The sequence below is a fragment of the Gymnoscopelus microlampas genome (genome assembly GCF_963454915.1).
Source record: "Gymnoscopelus microlampas genome assembly, chromosome: 1".
Taxonomy (NCBI): domain Eukaryota; kingdom Metazoa; phylum Chordata; class Actinopteri; order Myctophiformes; family Myctophidae; genus Gymnoscopelus; species Gymnoscopelus microlampas.
The window spans coordinates 24,809,629-24,829,367 of NC_139962.1; the positions used below are offsets into that span (position 1 = coordinate 24,809,629).

The 19,739-nt window shown below is 40.7% G+C and overlaps 1 protein-coding gene across 1 annotated transcript; it reads left to right on the forward strand.

Moving 5' to 3' along the window:
• Positions 1-650: 650 nt before the first annotated feature.
• On the forward strand, positions 651-19,739 carry LOC311043292 (trace amine-associated receptor 13c; the record flags this gene model as incomplete). The annotated part of the gene is made up of 7 exons (XM_084054483.1): positions 651-705; positions 906-1,040; positions 11,456-11,616; positions 12,077-12,272; positions 13,772-14,662; positions 18,597-18,631; positions 19,599-19,739. 7 exons carry the CDS (start codon positions 651-653, stop codon positions 19,737-19,739), a joined length of 1,614 nt encoding a protein of 537 aa, XP_083910609.1.

A 19,739-nucleotide genomic window follows, 5' to 3' on the forward strand; every position in this document is an offset into this window, starting at 1 on the left:
TACTCTGTGACTCAACCTCTGTGATGCTGAGAGTGGGTATGGAGGGAGGCAGTTCTGAGGGGCTAGAATACAATGTTAGAACCTGCTGGAGGAGTCATGGGTCTTCAGATTCAACACACACCTGCCGTCACCAATCATAGCCAGGAACCCTTCTCATATTTAAATGTATCCCATGAGAATTCCACTTTAGCTACAACTCAAATCATCATCAACATTGAATAAATACAATTCAAACCGTAAATGTATTGAAATAAACGCACACACAGACACCACACAGACACACACACACCAAAGGCCACATTGGAGTTAAGCGGGAGGTGGGAGGTGATGGAAACTAATTTCTATGGTAAAACCACTGCTGGACCATGACCCTTCAAGCATGTTTCTTGACCTCTTCTCGTTCACACTGCATTATTAACTTTATCCTTCAAGGGAGGAAATGAGTCATTGGAGGAGGAAACTGGTCAGTGACGAGTGACAGCTCCTGTCAATGCCATGTACAGAATCCTTACAGGTGAGCCAGTCTGTCAGTGTTTTATTATTCATAACTCAAGCCTTAGCCGCAAACGTCCTATACTGCAGTTTCCCGAGGCATTCAGCAGCACGCTATAGAAATTAGTTTAGCGAACCATGGCATAGAGCTATAGAAGATGGACTCTCGTCTTGGACAGTGTACTGTACAGTATGTCATCGACCAGAAGCCAGGTTATGTTAAATTGAAAGGGACAAAGTTGGCTGTCATACAGTGTATTGATGTAGCAGGTTGATGTAATACCGTATGTGAGGGTTATGTTATATAATGCTACTACTAAGCATACATTTATATATATATATATGCAACATGAACATCTGTTTCGGTCGCCAATAAAATGCAGATTATTATCAAATATGTGTCGCTCTTACAGGGGTATCTGAGGCCAGGACATTCACTGGAGGGTTGCTTCCTGGAGGCAGGAGAGAGGATGTGACCCGTGTGCCAGAAAGGATCAAAGCCGTGCACAACGTAGACCTCGAGGACAACACTGAACTCATGCCCGCAAGTGAATGTTCTCTCTCTCTCTCTCACACCCACGCACACACACACACGCACCCCCCCCCCCCCCCCACACACACACACACACACACACACACACACACGTGGTAGAGATTTCTTAGTTTTATTAAGATTTTCGTGTTCCTGTTTCAGTAGTTTTGTGGTTTAATTGTAATTGCTTTACAGTTGTTTGAGGCCAGTATTTTTCAGGAACAGTACTGCAACTTCAGAGCTCATGTCTGATGAGGACTCTCTCTCTCTCTGTCTCTCTCTCTCTCTCTCTCTCTCTCTCTCTCTCTCTCTCACTAGTGGGCAATCTGGGCATCATCTTTTCAGATGGTCTATCCGTCCATTTGTCCGTCTGTCCGTCTGTCCGTCTGGCTGTCCCATTCTTGTGAATGCGTTATCTCAGGAACACCTTGAGGGAATTTTATAACATCCGCTTGGACTCAAAGGTCAAAGGCCAAGGTCACTGTGACCTAAAGAATTGTGACCTAAAAAAACATGTTTTAACTCAATAATTAATATGTTAATTATGGCAAATTCACAAAAATGGTTTAATAGAATAAAATGATTAAATTAATATTTTGTTAAGTGATACATGTTCACAGTCAAAGTTCACAGACTCACGTCCATCCGGGAACGCCTGGAGAGAATTTCATTACATCTAACTCAAACATCCACTTGGACTCTAGGAAGAAGAACTGATTAGAATTTAGTGGCCAAAGGTCAATGGTCAAGGTGACTGTGGCCTCACAAAATACGCTTAAAAAAATACACTTACACCTTTTAGTCTGGACAGAGATGGATGGTTGGCGGAGGTATAAAACAGCAATGCAGTATTTCTAGTTTTTTTTTCCATGCACTGACTGAGGGTAAGCCTTTATAGAAGTAGGAGAAGAATATACAATGCTGCTGTGGACTTCACCTCGCAGCTGTAGAATGGGAAAGTGTGTGTGCACTGTGTGTGTGACCGTGCGTGTGTCCGTGTGTGTGTCCGTGCGTGTGTCCGTGCGTGTGTCCGTGTGTGTGTCCGTGCGTGTGTCCGTGTGTGTGTCCGTGCGTGTGCGCGCGCGCACACACACACGGACACACACACACACACACACACACACACACACACACACGCACACGGACAGCACGCACGGACACACGCACGCACACACGCACGCACGCACACACGCGCGCACACACACACGGACACACGCACGGTCACACACTCACACGCACGCACGCACGCACGCACACACACACACTCACTCACACTCCCAGCCATTTGGGGTGGGGGTGTAAGCGGGGAAGTGGAGCCTGAATCATCTGGAGTGAGAGACTGAGAGAGAGAGAGAGAGAGAGAGAGAGAGAGAGAGAGAGAGAGAGAGAGAGAGAGAGAGAGGGGGAGAGACAGAGAGAGAATGAGAGAGAGAGAATGAGAGAGGGGGAAAGAGAAGGACAGTGAGGTGGAAAACAGAATCAGAGTGATGAAGAACTAAGGTGTGACAGGCTTTAACATGGGGCTGTGTTGTCTTTAGCTGTGTGTGTGTGTGTGTGTGTGTGTGTGTGTGTGCAGGGATCTCCTCTATGCTCTACTCCTAATAGGATTTGCATGCAAGGACAGTTCTATAGTGACACACTGGATTGCTTTTTCATTCTCCACAGTGGCTCATCTTGAACTGTGACCATGCCGGTAAGTGCTTTCTAAATGGAACTGTTTGTTTGTATACAATATGATTTTATTTTATCATGCAGATACCATAGTAATGATGATGATGATGATGATAACTCTGAACATACTAACATTTGAAAAGTGACTTTAAAAATTCATCCATTAGGGTTAGGGTTAGGATCCAGTTTCATCTTTACATCAGGCACCATACTGATATAACTGTGTAACATATTCAACAGTTAGCCTGGGTTCTTCTGAAATGACAATGGGTTGGCAATTTCTATGTTATAACAGACTTTTGACTTTTACAGACTTAAAATCTTTTCTGTAATTACAACCATCTATCCATGTTTGTTGCTGTACACTTTACAATTAGAACAGTAAGTGATTTAGATATAAAAGATAACTAGTAGTATATAACTAGAGTAGAGTATTTAGCTCATTTTAATGTTATTTAGAAGACAAGGAAGATGTCCTTGAAGATATATTATGGAATAGTCCTCCATTAAAATGTAATTGTGTTGAGTGCCGAACAAGATGATGAATGTCACACATGTGCGAATGCACAAATGCATGTGCCCCCCCCATACACACACACACACACACACACACACACACACACACACACACACACACACACACACACACACACACACACACACACACACACACACACACACACACACACACACAGACAATGCCACTAAAACAATTGTATTGCAATGGCTATTTTAACAACAAAGATTTCATTGTCTCCGCCAGGCCGAAAGGCATGGCGAGAGAGTATGTTTTGCCCCCTGTCCGTCCGTCCGTCCGTCCGTGTGTCCGTCCCGTCCATCCGTCCGTCCGTCCGTCCTTCTGTCTGTTAACAGCTAATCTCCGCCACCGTTGGCCCAGTCGCTGTGAAACTGCACACACACACTCCCTGGATGCCACAGCAGAACCTCTGCCCCACATTTTTCAGATCAGCCTGTCATAGCGCCACCAGGAGGCTGACTTTTGTAAAACAAATGTTTTCCTCTTACTCCTTCAGATTCTGTCCAAAAAACACGCAAATCGGTACACAGTGTCTCTATAGTCATGTGATCAAGATGGATTTGTCCGAAATTTCATATTCCATCCTACTTGCCTAACATTGGCTTTCAAAGTTTGCAGAATAGGTCCGTTTTGAAAAAAATCCTCAAATCATGAACGCAGTGTGCGATTTCCATGAAGTTGTGTACGCACATTCCCACTAGGCCGAGGAAGAAATGCCCCCCTTTTCACATTGGCCTGTTATAGCGCCACCAGCAGGTCTAATTTAGCAAACCACATTTTTGGAACAAAATCATGAATGCAGTGTCCGATTGCTGTGAAAGGCCTCAGAAGAAATGGCACCCTTTTCACATTGGACTATTATAGCGCCACCAGGAGGCCATAATAACCTACCTGACCTGGCGGAGACTTGTGCTCCGAGGAGCACTTTTTCTAGTTTATATCTGAAATCCTGAATTGTAATCCTGAAATGAATTGGTGTATAAAACGGTTGCTAACATGACAGAGGATGATATCATTCACATTGGTTATCATTTAAATTACATTTCACGGTTAAAAGTGCTCAGTCCTCACTCAAGGCCAGCAGTAAATAGCAAACGTCATAATGAACTGCAGGTGTGGCTTGTGCATTTACTGTAAGACAAGGAGAATTATTTTCCTAACATTTGCAGTATTTATTTTTAAATGGCAGATGCACAAGCTCACAGCACAGCACAATGTGATGCACTGCGAGATTGTACATCTGATATTTTTGAATAGCCAACTTCTAAATGGATAAAGTGGTTAGAATTATTGTGACATTACATTAACTAATTTAGCTGGTGAACCCCCCCCACACACACACACACACACACACACACACACACACACACACACACACACACTTTGAGAACCAATGCTTCAGCTGGTCTGTACATTATTGCTGCAGATGACCCCTTGTTGCTGCCGGTTTCATCTGGTCACATGACCCCACCACCACCACCACCACCACCACCACTACTACCGTCATCTTCACCCCTCTAGCCCACCTTTCACACCTGCGTTACCTATCGGTCAACCATGAGAATGAGGGAATAACTGCATGTCAGCCAAATGAGAACTGGTGCCTCACAGAGAACAACCAGTTTAGGAAAGCCCTCTGGAGCAGTGGTTCTCAAACTTTTTCATGTCAAGGACCCCCAAAATGATATGTATTTGGCCGCGGACCCCCATCTAAAAACATTTTGTTCCAGGGACCCCCAGAAGCAAAGATTTGAGTTACAAATGTTCGCTTTAAAAAAACATATATTCAAAGATTTGCACAAATGTTCAAGATTTAAAAAAAAATAGCAGATATACAAGCTCATAGCGCGGCACTCGGTGCCGCGCTATGAGCTTGTATATCTGCTATTTTTGAATAGCCAAAGTATAAAAGGTTAAAATTATTTTGATGCTATATTTACACATTTTGCTGGGTACCCCCTGGAACCCCCTCAAGTACCCCTGGGGGTCCCCGGACCCCACTTTGAGAACCAAGGCTCTGGAGCATACGATTAATAGCACAAAAATGTAATAGGTGCAATAAGCCAGTGGTTCTCAACCTGTGGGTTGGGTCCCCAGATGACAGTGAAGAGACAATTTATGGACATGTAAAACCTTTTTAATACCTAAAACCTACCATTACTGCATCATAAGTAATCAACAAACTATACTATGAAAACTGGTCAGACATTGGCCAAATTGTCAAATACTGTAGGCCTAAGAAAGAGGCAAACATTTTGAAAATAGCTGATCTACAAGCTCACAACGCTTGTGATCTGTTATTTTCACAATATTTATCTGTGGAACCGAGTCAAACTACATTGAATGCCTCAACTCAAACATTCCAAGTGCTTATCAGGGTGGGGTCCCCCCAGTTCACATGATTATTTTGGGGGGTCGAGGCCTGAAAAGGTTGAGAACTTTTGGTACTCGTCCCCGCTGTTATTTAAGTAACTTAAAGTAACCTAAAGTTTGGACGTAGCCAGGGTTTAAGTGTATAGTTTCACTGGGAAATATTTTCATAACTATTATACAATTTGATTGTGACAAAGCAGTGGCCATGTTGTTGCTTGTCGTTTAATAATACAGTGCCTCTAATGCCTCTCTTCCTTTATCCTTTGGACATAATGGTCACCAGTAGTGATACTCGTCCTTGAATGTGTGTGTGCTGCCTCAGGCATCGCTACAGGGGAGACTTACTATCTGTACTCTATGGAAACATTCCTCTGTTGTATGCCTGTACAACCAATGAAAACAAACCAGGGCTATAATACAGATGCTTCTACAAGGATTCTCAGCACATTTCTATGTGACTGTAATACTGCTTTAAAATAATAATAATAATAATAATAATAGTAATAATAATAACAATAATAGTAAAAGGTAGCACCTTTCATACAAACGAGAAAAATAAAATGCTTTTTATTAAAAGACGAAAAAAAGAAAAACACAGTTAAAAATGTTAAAGTACATATCAACAATACATACAGAAATTGTACTATAGCATGACTACATTAAAAAAACAAAAACGTTTTTAAGTGTCTTTTAAAAATGGCTACAGAATTCCTTTAACCTTTGTCTTTATGAGGTGCTCCATAATTTGGGAACATAAATGAAATAATCTGCATCTCCAGTTTCTTTTGGGTAGAGATGGGGTAGTTATGCTTCTGGACACACATGCACATGCTTCTGGATTCTGGAAGACAAAGTGAGCCAGTGAGTCTAGCTAAGAGCAGAGTGACATGCTCACTCTGTCTTCTGAATAGAGATTGATTTATTCTGCTTCGTACAATGAAGCATAATTGCAATGGACTTCTTAGGAAGAATAGGAAATCTAGGGCTTCTACTTGAAAAAATATTCAAAATGTTTCACTTTTTTCTAGATTCTTTTGAAAATAGCAGATCTACAAGCTTGTGAGCTTATTTATCTGGCAAAATCTGGCAACACGGGCCAATTGTGTTTATGTAGATGCTCGACAAAGCCAGATACAAAACCAGACCCTCTCAGAAGGTAATCCTGTAACTAACAGAATACTTTTTAATGGCGGTAATCCTGTAACGTAACAAGTTACTTTTAAAAGTAACGTTACCCAACACTGGGTTCGACTTATAGCACGATTTGTTTTATATATCGTCTTTATGACAAATATAGAAGGCTACAGTGCCTTAAAGAGTTATTCAGGTTCATTAAAGGTAGGGTAAGTGATATTTTTGGGTTAAAACAAAAAGTATTTTGTTAAAAGGTTAAAGCACTATATTCTGATAGTAATCATTGCTATAGAGTGTTTGTTCAGTAACAGGAGTCTCCCCGTCTCTCCAGCTCTTTAATGAACAGAAAATACATTTACCGGTAGGTGTCAAAACCTCAGCCAATCAGGAGAAAGTACCCATTTTTAAGCTTCATTTTTATAGTGTTCCAGTTCCAATTTTGCCTGCTCATTTCTTAGTGTCATCACTTTCAATTTCACTTGTTTAATCTGTATCCTGATTGAGTTCTCTATCCTGATTGGATAAAATTGGAAATGAAACTGAAACTGAAACGAAAATGCATTTTCTGTTTAATAAAGAGGTGGAGAGACAAGGAGACTCCTTTTACTGAACAAACACTCTATAGCAATGAGTACTATCAGAATATAGAGCTATTTAACACTTATTTTAACCAAAGAAAATCACTTGCCCTACCTTTAAGTAATTGAAATGGAAAGCAGTTATAGAAACAGATCTGTCTGTCATCATTTCTCCACACTTGACTGCAGTGCTGCACCTGATTATTCCCGCGTGTAATGAATAAACCGGCTTCTCAAAAAGGTTGTACCTAAATAAATCATAGACAATTCCTTGTCTAAATTTAACCATTTAGCCGTGTTGACTTGCTCATGGCTGTATTGTAATGCAAGCCTACACCCTACCCCAGTCTCTAGTGAGCTCATCAAATTCAGCCCTATAGTCATCTACTGTATTCGCACATTCATATTGGGATCAAATATGACATAAAAGTTTAGAAATATAAATTACAATTTACAATTTAGGCATTTAGCAGATGCTCTTTATCCAGAGCGGCTTACAGTAAGCAAGATAAACACATATTGTACATTTTATTTTAGATTTTTATCCCACGATTTTGTAACCCATTTTTTCACCCAGTGCCAATTGCCTATGTAATCCTGGGCGCTACTCTCCCTCTGCCAGCCTAGGGAGAGCCCAGAACTGAGCTCATGCCTCCTTCAATGCATGAGGAATGAACAGACCGCTACTTATCACCTGACAGGGGGGAGTTTCCCTGGTAGGCCGTAGGGCATGGAAGGAACACGTTATTCCAACCAGTTCCTTTCCCCTCCATCAGGCACCCCGGCTGACCAGGGGGAGGCAGTATAGAGACCAGGATTACTGCATGTTTTTGTGAGGGTACCTACCCTGGGGGACACTGGGAGAACATGCAGGTGGGGTTGGCCCTTTCACCAACCCCACCTAGGGTATGGGCACTGATGACGTGGAGGAGAGGACACGCCCCCAGCGCCCCTGGCGGGAATCAAACCCAGGACCTTCTAGCCGTGTACATATATACATTTTATTTTGTATCTGTGTACTGCTTACAATTCCCATGGTGATTTATTATCGCTTATCTTTTCATTTTTGTTTTGCATAATGACCTAGCTGAATTTAATTTCTCTCGGAAGACTGACATTCATTCATTCAGAAAGACCACTATGTGTGTCATCACAAGCTATGTACAGTATGAGCAATACTTGCTTAGCCTGAAACCAATAAATCCCTCGGTCAAGCTGATGTCATTCAAATATAAACCAACACACTGGTCTGGACATTAGGCACCTTCTAAAGAATGCTTTCATTATGCCTCTGCTTATTAAGTAAATGATAAAACTGAGGTCTGATGATAAAATATGTTGTTTTATTGTTCAAGTTTCACAGATGTGGTTTAATCGTGTGAGAGAATTGTGATCTCAATTCTGAGGGAGAAAACATTTTAGCAAGAATCGTGCAGCCCTATTCCTAATGTCCATTTTTGTTCGCACTTGTTTCCTTGAATGTGTGAACCCTCATTTTCCCTGGCTGAGTGAACAGTACAGTATGCATGATTGAAGGATCAATGTGTTCTGTTGTCAACTGAGAGAGACTTAGTATTCAGCGTGGGCATTGACAACATGGAGATACTGTACTCCCAACAGTCTCATAGCACTTGGACAGAATGTAACAAGAAGACAAAGATTCACTGGCACCCTCTCTGAGGGAGCGTGATTACATTGTTGCCTTCCTCTCTTTCTGGGCTGATGCAATGATATTGCAATGTTCGGACACAGGGCAAGTGAATATTATTCACTTGCCTTGTGTTCGAACCCATAAGTCTGCATGACTACATAGTCATCATGACTACAACACATATCAACTGAACACCTACTGTAACAATAATAATAATAATTGAATTCCCAAAACATGTGTCTGTCTGATTGACTGTCTGTGTATCTGTCCCGGGTATAACTCGGGCACCGTCCGATCGATCAACTTCAAACTAGGCGCTTGTCTCAGATGGCGCTTGTCTCAGGATGTGTTGTGCAGAGTGGAAATTCAGTCAGACTGGCGGTGGTTGTCCAGAACCGAAATTCCAAGGGTGGCACAGTGGTAAAATAGCTGCCCACCACCACGGAATCTGGCGGTTTGAATCCACCGTGGTGCATCAGACTTTGTCCAGTGTCTATACGAATACAATTGGCCTGTGTTCGGGGGAGGGGGGTTGATAATTGTTACTGCATGTAATCCTACGGGCTGGGGTGGCACCTGTCAGCAGGGAGTGTTGGGCAGGAGGATTAGGACGGAGGCTCTACGTCCTCCCGGTGGGGGCTCCTCACCAGCAGGTGAGTCAGTAGGCTACTGTGGGGGGGAAATAATTAGCATAATGACTATGTTCTGCACGCAGAACTGCAAATCCATCCTCTGCACATCCGCCCGATACCCACTCATTATCACTCATTACCTGCCCACTATACCAAGACATCAGAGACACATACTTCCCACAGATTACATACACTCAAAGTTAGATTAAAAACAAGACCAATGACAAAAAACTCATGCCTACTGGGAGAAATACAACAATGTGCGAACACAGGAAGATTTGTGAACTGTTGCGATAAAAGAAGGTTAACCAATGGAATACAATCACCCTAAGGACTACTAGCCATTGAGTTTCCCGCACTATCTGTACCGAGAAGACCTCTAGACCTACTGCACATATAAACAGAGCTGCTACCTTTAAACACATTTGAAATCTGAGGCTTTTTTGGTATACTATTGTTAAGATGCCCGTCTTAGTGGCTGGAATTAGTACAGAAGCCTGAAGTTGGTTCAACCAAACAGGTGTATTTATTCACCATATAACATACAAAAACACAAAAGACAAAACAGGAGCTCCAACACAGGTGACATGCCTGGCTTTCATATTACCACCGACTCTATCTGTTTGTTACTGGCAGCATTTTATGTTACTACAACATTACACTACAACAATATCCTTAGCAACTCTAAACACACATTACAGCCCCCCCCTCTGCCATCCTGACTTGGTCCAGCCCAATTACACTAGAAGCTAGCAGCAACAGGTACATGTTTAGTTTTCAATCCTCACTCAACAATACAAATTGCACTTCTCAATATATTGCACTTATTATATGTAAAGTGCCAATGTGCTGTGTAAAAATATAAAGTGTCAATGCTGTGCAAATAATCAATATTTCAATCAGGTTATAATGTGCAAAATGTGGGTAACAGAGGACCTCAACGGGTCTTACAACTATTTAAATAATGTTGAGAAAAAATAATGCTAATTGTCCCAAAGTGACTGCAAAAGATTGCTGCCATTTGTTTCAAAAAGCTTTAAACCCTGTTTAACATGTATATAACGACGCAATGTGACATAGCTCTGTTTAAGATAATGCTGTACCCCCTCCAACTGTATATACTTTCCCCATATTCTTAAACTGTTTTTATTATATTTTGACACTTGCTTTGGCGATGTAAACGTATGTTTTATCGTGCTAATAAAGTAATAAAGCTCATTTGAATTGAAATGAATGGACTAAGTAGGGAAGAAAATGGGGGAAAAAGAAGAAAATGAAAGAAAATCCACAAATATCTGTATTTGCTGATGGCCCCATCGGCTTCACGGATCGGCCAACATTTGCATCCACTTTATAAGTGGTAGTGTGTACAACAGAACTTTTGCTTACAGAGCAAGAGTTGATCAGCTTAATATCTTGTTAAATCCAGTGTTTTTGCTGTGTGAAATGTTATGCTGGACAGTGCATAAATGCATGAAATCGTCCATCAGGGACACGTGAGTGATGTGAGTGAGGTGTCGGGCACCACGGGCAGGTCTGTCTGTGTCCCTTTTGTACAAATGTCATATGACTAGGACATACTATGGTAATGGGTGCGCTGGGTACTCTGACAATGGATACAACAAGTACTCTGACAATAACTACAAACCGCATGAACATAAATTGCATAAATATTGTAAGTAGTTGTTATTTAATAGGTGATGATTTACACAGCAGGCAAACAAGAACCCATTGCTTTGAGAGTAGGTGTAAAAAATGTCTACCTAAGCATGCAGTTAAGTGGCATTTGGATTATTACAATGTGGTAATAGGTGAATGCACTGCACTCCATATTATGCTTTTATGTCGTAATAGGATTATTTAACAGCCCAGGCGACGGTTTCCAGAACCTTCAGGCTCTCCTAAGAGACCTTGCCACCCACCCTGCCAGGGAGAGACAACAATCCTGGGTCATGATGACTTCCCTGTTTGCTAACATCAGCATTTCAGGAAGCCCCACACTTCTGCAGGACAAGGTTATTATATACAGTTTTTATTATTATTTCGTTTTGACTTTTGTTTTCAATTTCAGTTTAGTTTTGATTAGTTTCTAAAGCGGGTTTGCTAATTTAGTTTATTATTTTTCTTTTTTTTTAAATGCTTAGTTTTAGTTTTAGTGTTAGTTTTATTAATCAGGGTAGAGATTCAACAACGTCAGAAAAAAATGCAAAAATAGCCGATCAGCGAGGCGTTGTGAGTTTGTAGATCAGCTATTTTTGCTACCTTTGAAGACTAAAACTAAGGATATTTTCTCTCACACTGTCTGTGAGTTAGTTTTGTAAACAAACAATAGTTTTAGTCAGTTATCGTTTTCTTTTTTGTTTTGTTTTGTGTAAAGCCTTGTTTTTGGTTTCAGTTACCTAAAATGTTTTGTCGATTCCAGTTTTCGTTATTCCCTTAGTTTTAGTTAACTAAATTATAATTACCCTGCTGCAGGATACCACAGAACTGCTTCCATCTGCCCAGTCACTGGCTCCTCTCTGCAACGTGTGTTGCTGTGGCGTTGTCAGTCGTACCCTGGCAGTGGTGGTCATGGCCGGCCTGGCCTTCGCCATTGTGGTGGGAAATGTGATCACCCTGACGGTCTTCATGCAAACAAGGCAATCCCACACACCACAGGGATACCTGAAAGGTAAACAATTTAACACCATTAATTCAATGCTCACTATAACAGTGATTGCAACCTTTTTAATTTCAAGGGTTCCTAATTTAATATGCACCTAACCACAGATTTGATAGGCCTACCATTTTTATTTTAATCTCTGGGACCCCAATCTACACTGTATAATGTAGTGTTAATTTAACTCTGAGAGTGTACAAATGAAACCAAATGGACCCGTAAAGGTCTATTTGATTCTATTTGTTCGCTCTCTGAGTTTTTGCTGAGTGAAATGTTATGCTGGACAGTGAAATCGTCCAACAGGGACACGTGAGTGATGTGAGTGAGGTGTCGGGCAGCACGGGCAGGTCTGTCTGTGTCCCTTTTGTACAAATGTCATATGACTATGACATACTATGGTAATGGGTGCGCATTTTTATTTTAATCTCTGGGACCCCAATCTACACTGTATAATGTAGTGTTAATTTAACTCTGAGAGTGTACAAATGAAACCAAATGGATGGTCTATTTGTTCGCTCTTTGAGTTACAGACCCTTAAGGGGCCATTTGGACCACTGGTGGTCCCTGGACTAGACGTTGAGAAACAGTGTACTATAGGAAGGTATACCATTTCTGTCTAGTCGCTCTGTGTCTCAGAGGAGGGCTGTGGACAGCTCAGAATTCTATACTGATGACATCGACATCGTCACTAATGGAAACTGAAGCCTTTCTCTACCTACATTCTAAAGTAAAGTTGCACAGTCAAATATAGTGGCCACGGATGTTGAATCAGTAAAAATAAAATAAAAATCTAGCCTTAAATCTTTGCTGATGATGTCATCAGCAGGTACATTTCTGAGATATCCACACTCCACACCCCACCTGAGCCAGAGTGAGCAGGTAGAAATGGAGTATTACTCTATGGCATTACTAGTAAAGACCAATATAAGGTTGAAGGTTTGAATTGACGCTGTCTTTTCAATATGACACTCCACTGCATTCTCTGTAATCAAGCTGAAATAACATGACATGTGCAGTGAAAATGATTTTTTTTATACATAATTAATGCTCATGAGTCATGACCTTTAATGAGCTGATGGAATAAAATCTGACATTTTCTCTAATCATTATGGATTAAAAGAGAGGATTACCACACACATACTGTATGTATAGACATGAAAGCTTTCTTGAAGTTGTTTAATATACTTTTGAGGTGTTCCGTTTTTTCAGAACACTGTACACTTTTATCCACTTAAACCCTACAGTAAATACTTTGTTGACCGGAGTCCCCCAGAGCGCTATACGTCAGGCTCCTTTCCATCTCTCCACAGAAATCTCTTCACTGCGACACGCTGTGAAGTGAACTTGTAGTTCTGTTATTTTTGTTGATGGTTCAGCGCAGAATAGGGCCGCTAGTAAGGGTTCAAGTGGTTAATTCCACAATTCATTTAATGTGTGAATGAACATAAATAGTTTTGGGGGCTGATACATCTCTCTCTCTCTCTCTTGCCACTCTCCCACTTTCTTCACAGTATCCCTGGCCATAGCTGACATGATGGTGGGGGTTGTTGTGGTACCATTCTCTGTCTACACTGAGGTCACCCTGATGGTCACCAGCGCCCCTCCAGTTTGGTACCAGAGCAGATATACTGCCTCCCCCTCCTCATTTGGAGGGTTAGTGGGCCCTTGGCAGCCCTGCATGCTTATCGGCCTAGTATTTGCTGGCTGCACCTTCGTCTCCATCATCACCATCTTCCTCATGACAGTAGAGCGATGTGTCGCAATCATGCGGCCGCTCCACAAGGACACCTTGGTGACGCGGAGACGAACTTTACACCTCATACTTCTGTCCTGGGCTGCTAGCTTCCTGTTGGCTCTGGCGCCACTCATTTTCAGCAACAGCTTTACTCTGGAATATAACGAATGCAGCCGTATGTGCAACTACGCCCCACTATGGTTCGGAGGGCAACTACCATCCGACACCAACATTATGCTGCTGTTCCCCGTCTTTGACTTCACGCTGCTGGGTGGGACATTGGCTGTCAACATCTTGTCTTTCACCAGCATCCAACGCTACTCCCGCCAACGTAAGCTTCTCTCAGAGAGAAGCTTCGTTGATGGAGGGGGAGAAGGAGGTGGTCCTCAAAGGCCTTCCTTTTCAGACATCAAAGCTGCCAAAACGATTGGCATTCTAACGTTTGCCTTCACAGCGTCCTTCTCCCCTATCGCGGTGTTTGTGGTGGGGAACGTGGTAGGATACACCTGGTGTAACTTTTCCTTCTTTGCCTTCTGGATCCTGACGGGAAACAGTTGCTGTAATGTCATCATTTACAGTGTCAGGGACCAGCGCTTTAGGAAGGGCGTGACCCAGCTCTTCCAGAGGCAACAGTCCCCCCGGCATAAAGAGAAGTTCAAGTCACACAGTCACACACATTTAGTATCTGGTAAAATGACTTCTTGCACCTTGACTTGACTTCTTGTGAGTTTCCATGTTCATTTATAAGGGGTGTTGGCTGAGTTTAAAAACCACATCATAAAGAAATGTAATAATGTGGTAAAAAAGTGTTTAAGATACAGTTCATAGCATATACTAGCGTTTATATCTGTCAGTGATCTGTTACTGTGATCCTATGCCCTTAATGATATCATATCAAGGAGCATATGAACTGTATAAAATATCCGTCAGCTGCATTGTATTATGTGTCAAACACAATTTAAATTTTTGCACCAATTCATTGTTCCCAAAAGTGTGTTTGTGTGTGTGTGTGTGTGTGTGTGTGTGTGTGTGTGTGTGTGTGTGTGTGTGTGTGTGTGTGTGTGTGTGTGTGTGTGTGTGTGTGTGTGTGTGTGTGTGTAACTTTTCATGGTTTTATTATAATGTAGTGGCTTTAATTTTGTAATTGCAAATGAAAGAATGGTTATTATTTTTTTTATTTTTTTTTGGGGGGGGGGGGGGGGGGGCTTGATGTCATTTGCCCATGTGTGGTCTAGCCCTATGAAATTTATGGAATGCATGTGCAAAAAAAAACATATTTAGAATATTGATTTGAAAGTCATATTAACCTTAGGAAGTATTAAATGTTGTTTTTTTTTTCACATGCATTCCATAAATTCCATAAGGCCGGCTAGACAACACATGGGCAAATAACATCATCAACTTGCAACTGGCATTGCCCCTACTGAGTGAAAGATGGACTATTTCTAAAATAAATACAATATTTAAGGTGTTTTTTATTTTACATTTTAGTTATAGAAGACAATTATAATCTATTAAGGCATATTTGGCTTATTATCCAGGGATCCTTTTCAAAAGATTTTGACCATATGCAGTATAGATTTACCAGGTAATGGCATTGCTTTATGAATTGATATAAGGTAATTTTTTGATCATCACACAGACACAGTTCTGTGGAGTTCTGTATACTGTAGATGGTACAGTTTGACATGATAAATTAATCTTGCAGTGATTTAAGAGCATTTCACTACATAAATTGACTAACATTTCCATTCCATTCACATCTCGATTACGTAGTAATTCCCATTGATATGACAGTAAATTGTGATGTGTAAAATACCCATTTTATGTACCATAAGTGCCCATTAAAACCCATTAAAGTATTGAAGGAACACTAACATACTGCAACCCAACAACCTATCAGAGAAGAGTCTCAATGTATATTGTACACAAGGTTAAAATTATAGTTTTGCATTTGTCATTAGTTTTTATTTTTATTCCCTTTTGAGTTTTGTAAGCTTGTTGTGAGCGCAATTAACGCGCCACAATGCATTTTGAGCTTGTAAATCTGCTATTTTTGAAGGTTTTTTTTAAAACTAAGGACATTTACAATAGATTTTTTTTTTTTTTTTTTTTAAAGAGTAAAGCCTTGTTTTCATTTTTAGTTCAGTTAATTCAAATATCTGACCACTTCTAGTTTTCGTTATTTTGTAAGTTTTAGTCTGATTGTACATGCCAACAACAAACTCCTCATGACCACACAGTTTGAAATCTCTCATAACTTGTGCATAGAAATAACTGACTATTCCTTGCTGATGTTGAAACACTGTAAATTATTAATAATCACTGCTGCATAATTCATAATGATGATGACATCAGAATTGTAAATAAATGTATTTGGGAACATTTTATTTCATTTAATAAGTCAAATAATGTCATAAGTTAAGTGAGTGTAATGCATTCCGACCGATTTAGCTGTCTTTTAGACAGCTCAGATGTTCACCATTTGTTTCGTAGAATGTCCTTCACTGGGATGTTATGTATTATGTGATGGATGGAACTGCTTCCCAGTATGTTAATCTGCAGCTGGTAGGCACAACCACAAAACATAAGGACATAACTTTAAAGCCGGAAGACAGAAAGAGGACTTTATTTAAGCATTTTTACATGAGAGAGTGTGTCAGGAACAAGGCTGGCAGAGCCTCGTTCAGAGCCTTGTTCCTGGCAGTGAACTGACAAATGGTTCCCAACACTCGGGTCCGAGTTAGCCAGACAGGAATCTCTCAAGACAGATTCTCTATCAGCACCATTGACAGTGATGGCCTAGTGGTTAAGGCGCGTACCACATATCGCAGAGTCACAGGTTAGATTCCCGAACCTCTCTCCCTGTTTCCTGACAATTTCCACTATAGGGAACGGGCGTAGCGACTTCAGAGTTAAGATTCACCATTAACTCTGCCCACTTTCGACGCCATCTTGGTAGGTGACCAGTTTGACGCGCTGCAACGTCAGCCTGTAGTCCTATGCTTCTTATCTAGCAAGCAGCAAGTATCCTGCGACCAGTGGAGTGTAGACAGTGTACATTATCTTCCATCTCTCTTCTATCTCTAACTTGTTTGCCACTCTAATTTAGCAATGGGACAATGGTCGGTGCTGCCTTGTCGGATGCAATAGCAAGTGTTCAGACATTGGAGTTAAAATATACACAATTCCAACTTGGAAGCAAAAGTACTGCGATCAGATGTCGGAGATATCAAATAAATGTCGTATGGCTTGGGTGTCAGCTGATGAAATAATATAACCTTCAACAACATTCCCAAACACATATAAGCTCTCTACCTGTGCTCAAACAAGCATGACAGCACAAATATCAAGCTAAAAATATAAACATCTGTTGTGCTGATCAGACCGGAGTTTGACGGTTTGTGGTGTAAAAAGTACTCAAATGTTTTACTTAAGTAAAAGTATCAATACTGCAATGTAGACATAACCTACTCTGTTACAAGTGAAAGTCTGGTAATCAAAATTGACTTCAGTAAAAGTACAAAAGTATTGGCATCAAAATATACATAAAGTACCAAAAGTAAAAATACTCATTATGTAGAATGTCCCATCTCACAAGGTATCCTACTGTATAAATGTATTAAAATGTTTTGAAAATAGCAGATTTACAGCATTTTTTTTTAGGCTATTTGTTTTGGACAATTATCCAAACAGCATCTTGCAATACTAATTGTATATTAATACTAACCTGGAGAATTCACTAAGTAGTTGAAAATGTCAGGATATGTCACTCTTCTATTTAGTTGGGCTATTTCCCAAACTACAATCAGGCATCGTTCTCTGGGTGCGCTGTCTCAATTGTGGGTGTGAATTTGTAGGGTAAGTTGACCCACCCCCTTTATCTAGAAAACTGTGTTGTCATGTGACCTTAACTCTAGTAAACATCCACAATTTACACCTGGCTGTGAAGTTGGGGGGCACATGGGGAAAGTAGAAATGACGGAGGAAGAAAATCATCTAGCCCAGTGTCTAAAAATGTATACATGTTGGTGATTTGCCAATGGATAAAACCATGTGAATAATTAAGTATTATTCTAGCCAATTTTGTCTAAAATGGTGGCTGTGGGGCTAAATGAACCAAATACTCCAGGGTATTCAAATTAATTGAAATAGCAGATCTACAAGCTCACAACGTGTCCATATTAAGTGAATTACTGTGAAACTTAGGCCTGCTAAATTTGCATTTTAATACCATTTACTGGCACTCTTTTCTAATTCATTTAGCCAACCCTCCTCCATCCAATATCCTTGCTGTTTTGTGCAAAATTATTTGAGGGTGTTTTATGAAAGTAACATATAGGCAATGCGTTAACTTGGTAAAGAAAGTTAAATAAGTAATATGTAATACTATATTATTATATTTTGAAATCTATCTTGCCCATCACTGCTTACAACAGCCGGGGGATAAGAGAGTATGATTCATCCAAGGAACTTAAAAAGTAATAGTCTCTGTTGGGCCGACACTGAACATTTGTAGGCTAGTGCACTTGGTGAGGCTTCGTTGAATGCTTAGTCTGGTGCTCTACCTTCCCTGTGGTTTGCATTCTCCTTGCCAACAGCGATCAACCTTAATAAGGGTAGAGAAGATGGGAAGGTGATTTTGCTGCAATTGTAGGTAAATGTGATCTATTTATACTACCTGCCTAATGCTTAATTTATACTCCATTGTAGGAGGAAGTACAAATCAGGCGTGTCCATGGTGCACTCTGACACTAACCACCTCAACAGGTAGCATCAAATCACCAGAAGTTATTGTAATTCGTACAAATAAAAAAGTAAATTGTTTATACAATAAGGAACTAATGAGTATAAACAGAAAAAACAGCAACCTAGAGTACATTTTGTAAACTACATTGTCTTCATCAGGGTAGTTTTGTCAGTAATGAGTTACATGAATTACACCAATGATAATTGTTGATGAGTTAATAACTAATTGTGTTGTAAGTTTAAGGCAATATTGAACAGTAGGAAATGAATTCATCAATTTCTATACCTGTGGAGTTAAAGCTGCCCTATGTAACTTTCCTATTCTACCCTGGATTTGAACCCGGTTTCCTGCATGTGCAAGTGCTGACATTATTACATTGAGCTAATAGAGCCTACCTACAGTACTTGCTTAGGGGATGAATTGAATCTTGACCATCAGGTCAAAATTCGTGTCAGCTCCTGTGTCTAGGTGAGACATGACCGACACAATCTTTATGTCTCAATAGAAAAGCAGGGAGACAAACTACAACCACCAAGTTATGTTGTATTAACATACTCTTTCATACAGATTGGACAAAATTACATTGTATTCATTAAGAAAAACGTACATAGTGCGGCTTTAAGCAAGTGAAAATGTGAAAATGTTCACATCATTTAATTTAGTTGTTTCTAAGGATTAGGGCTAGAAACGGTAGTGCAGATTCATTGTGCAGCCATTCTGTTCCATGACTGTTTTGAACATTTCTCATAAATTGAGTCCTTAAATCTGAGGCTATTATAACGCCCCGTTTCAAAGCTTATATGCACAGGTACTGTATGCACTGTGATCACCCCTATTCACACAGATGGTGTAGAGAGCCATGCAGGATGCCAACTCCCTTGTCAGGAGCAGTGCAGTGACTTGCTCAATGACATTCAACATGATTCCAGGAGGAGCTGACCTGGGAACCAAGAACCTTCTAGTGTTTACTAAAGCGCTGGAGAGACCCCTGTGA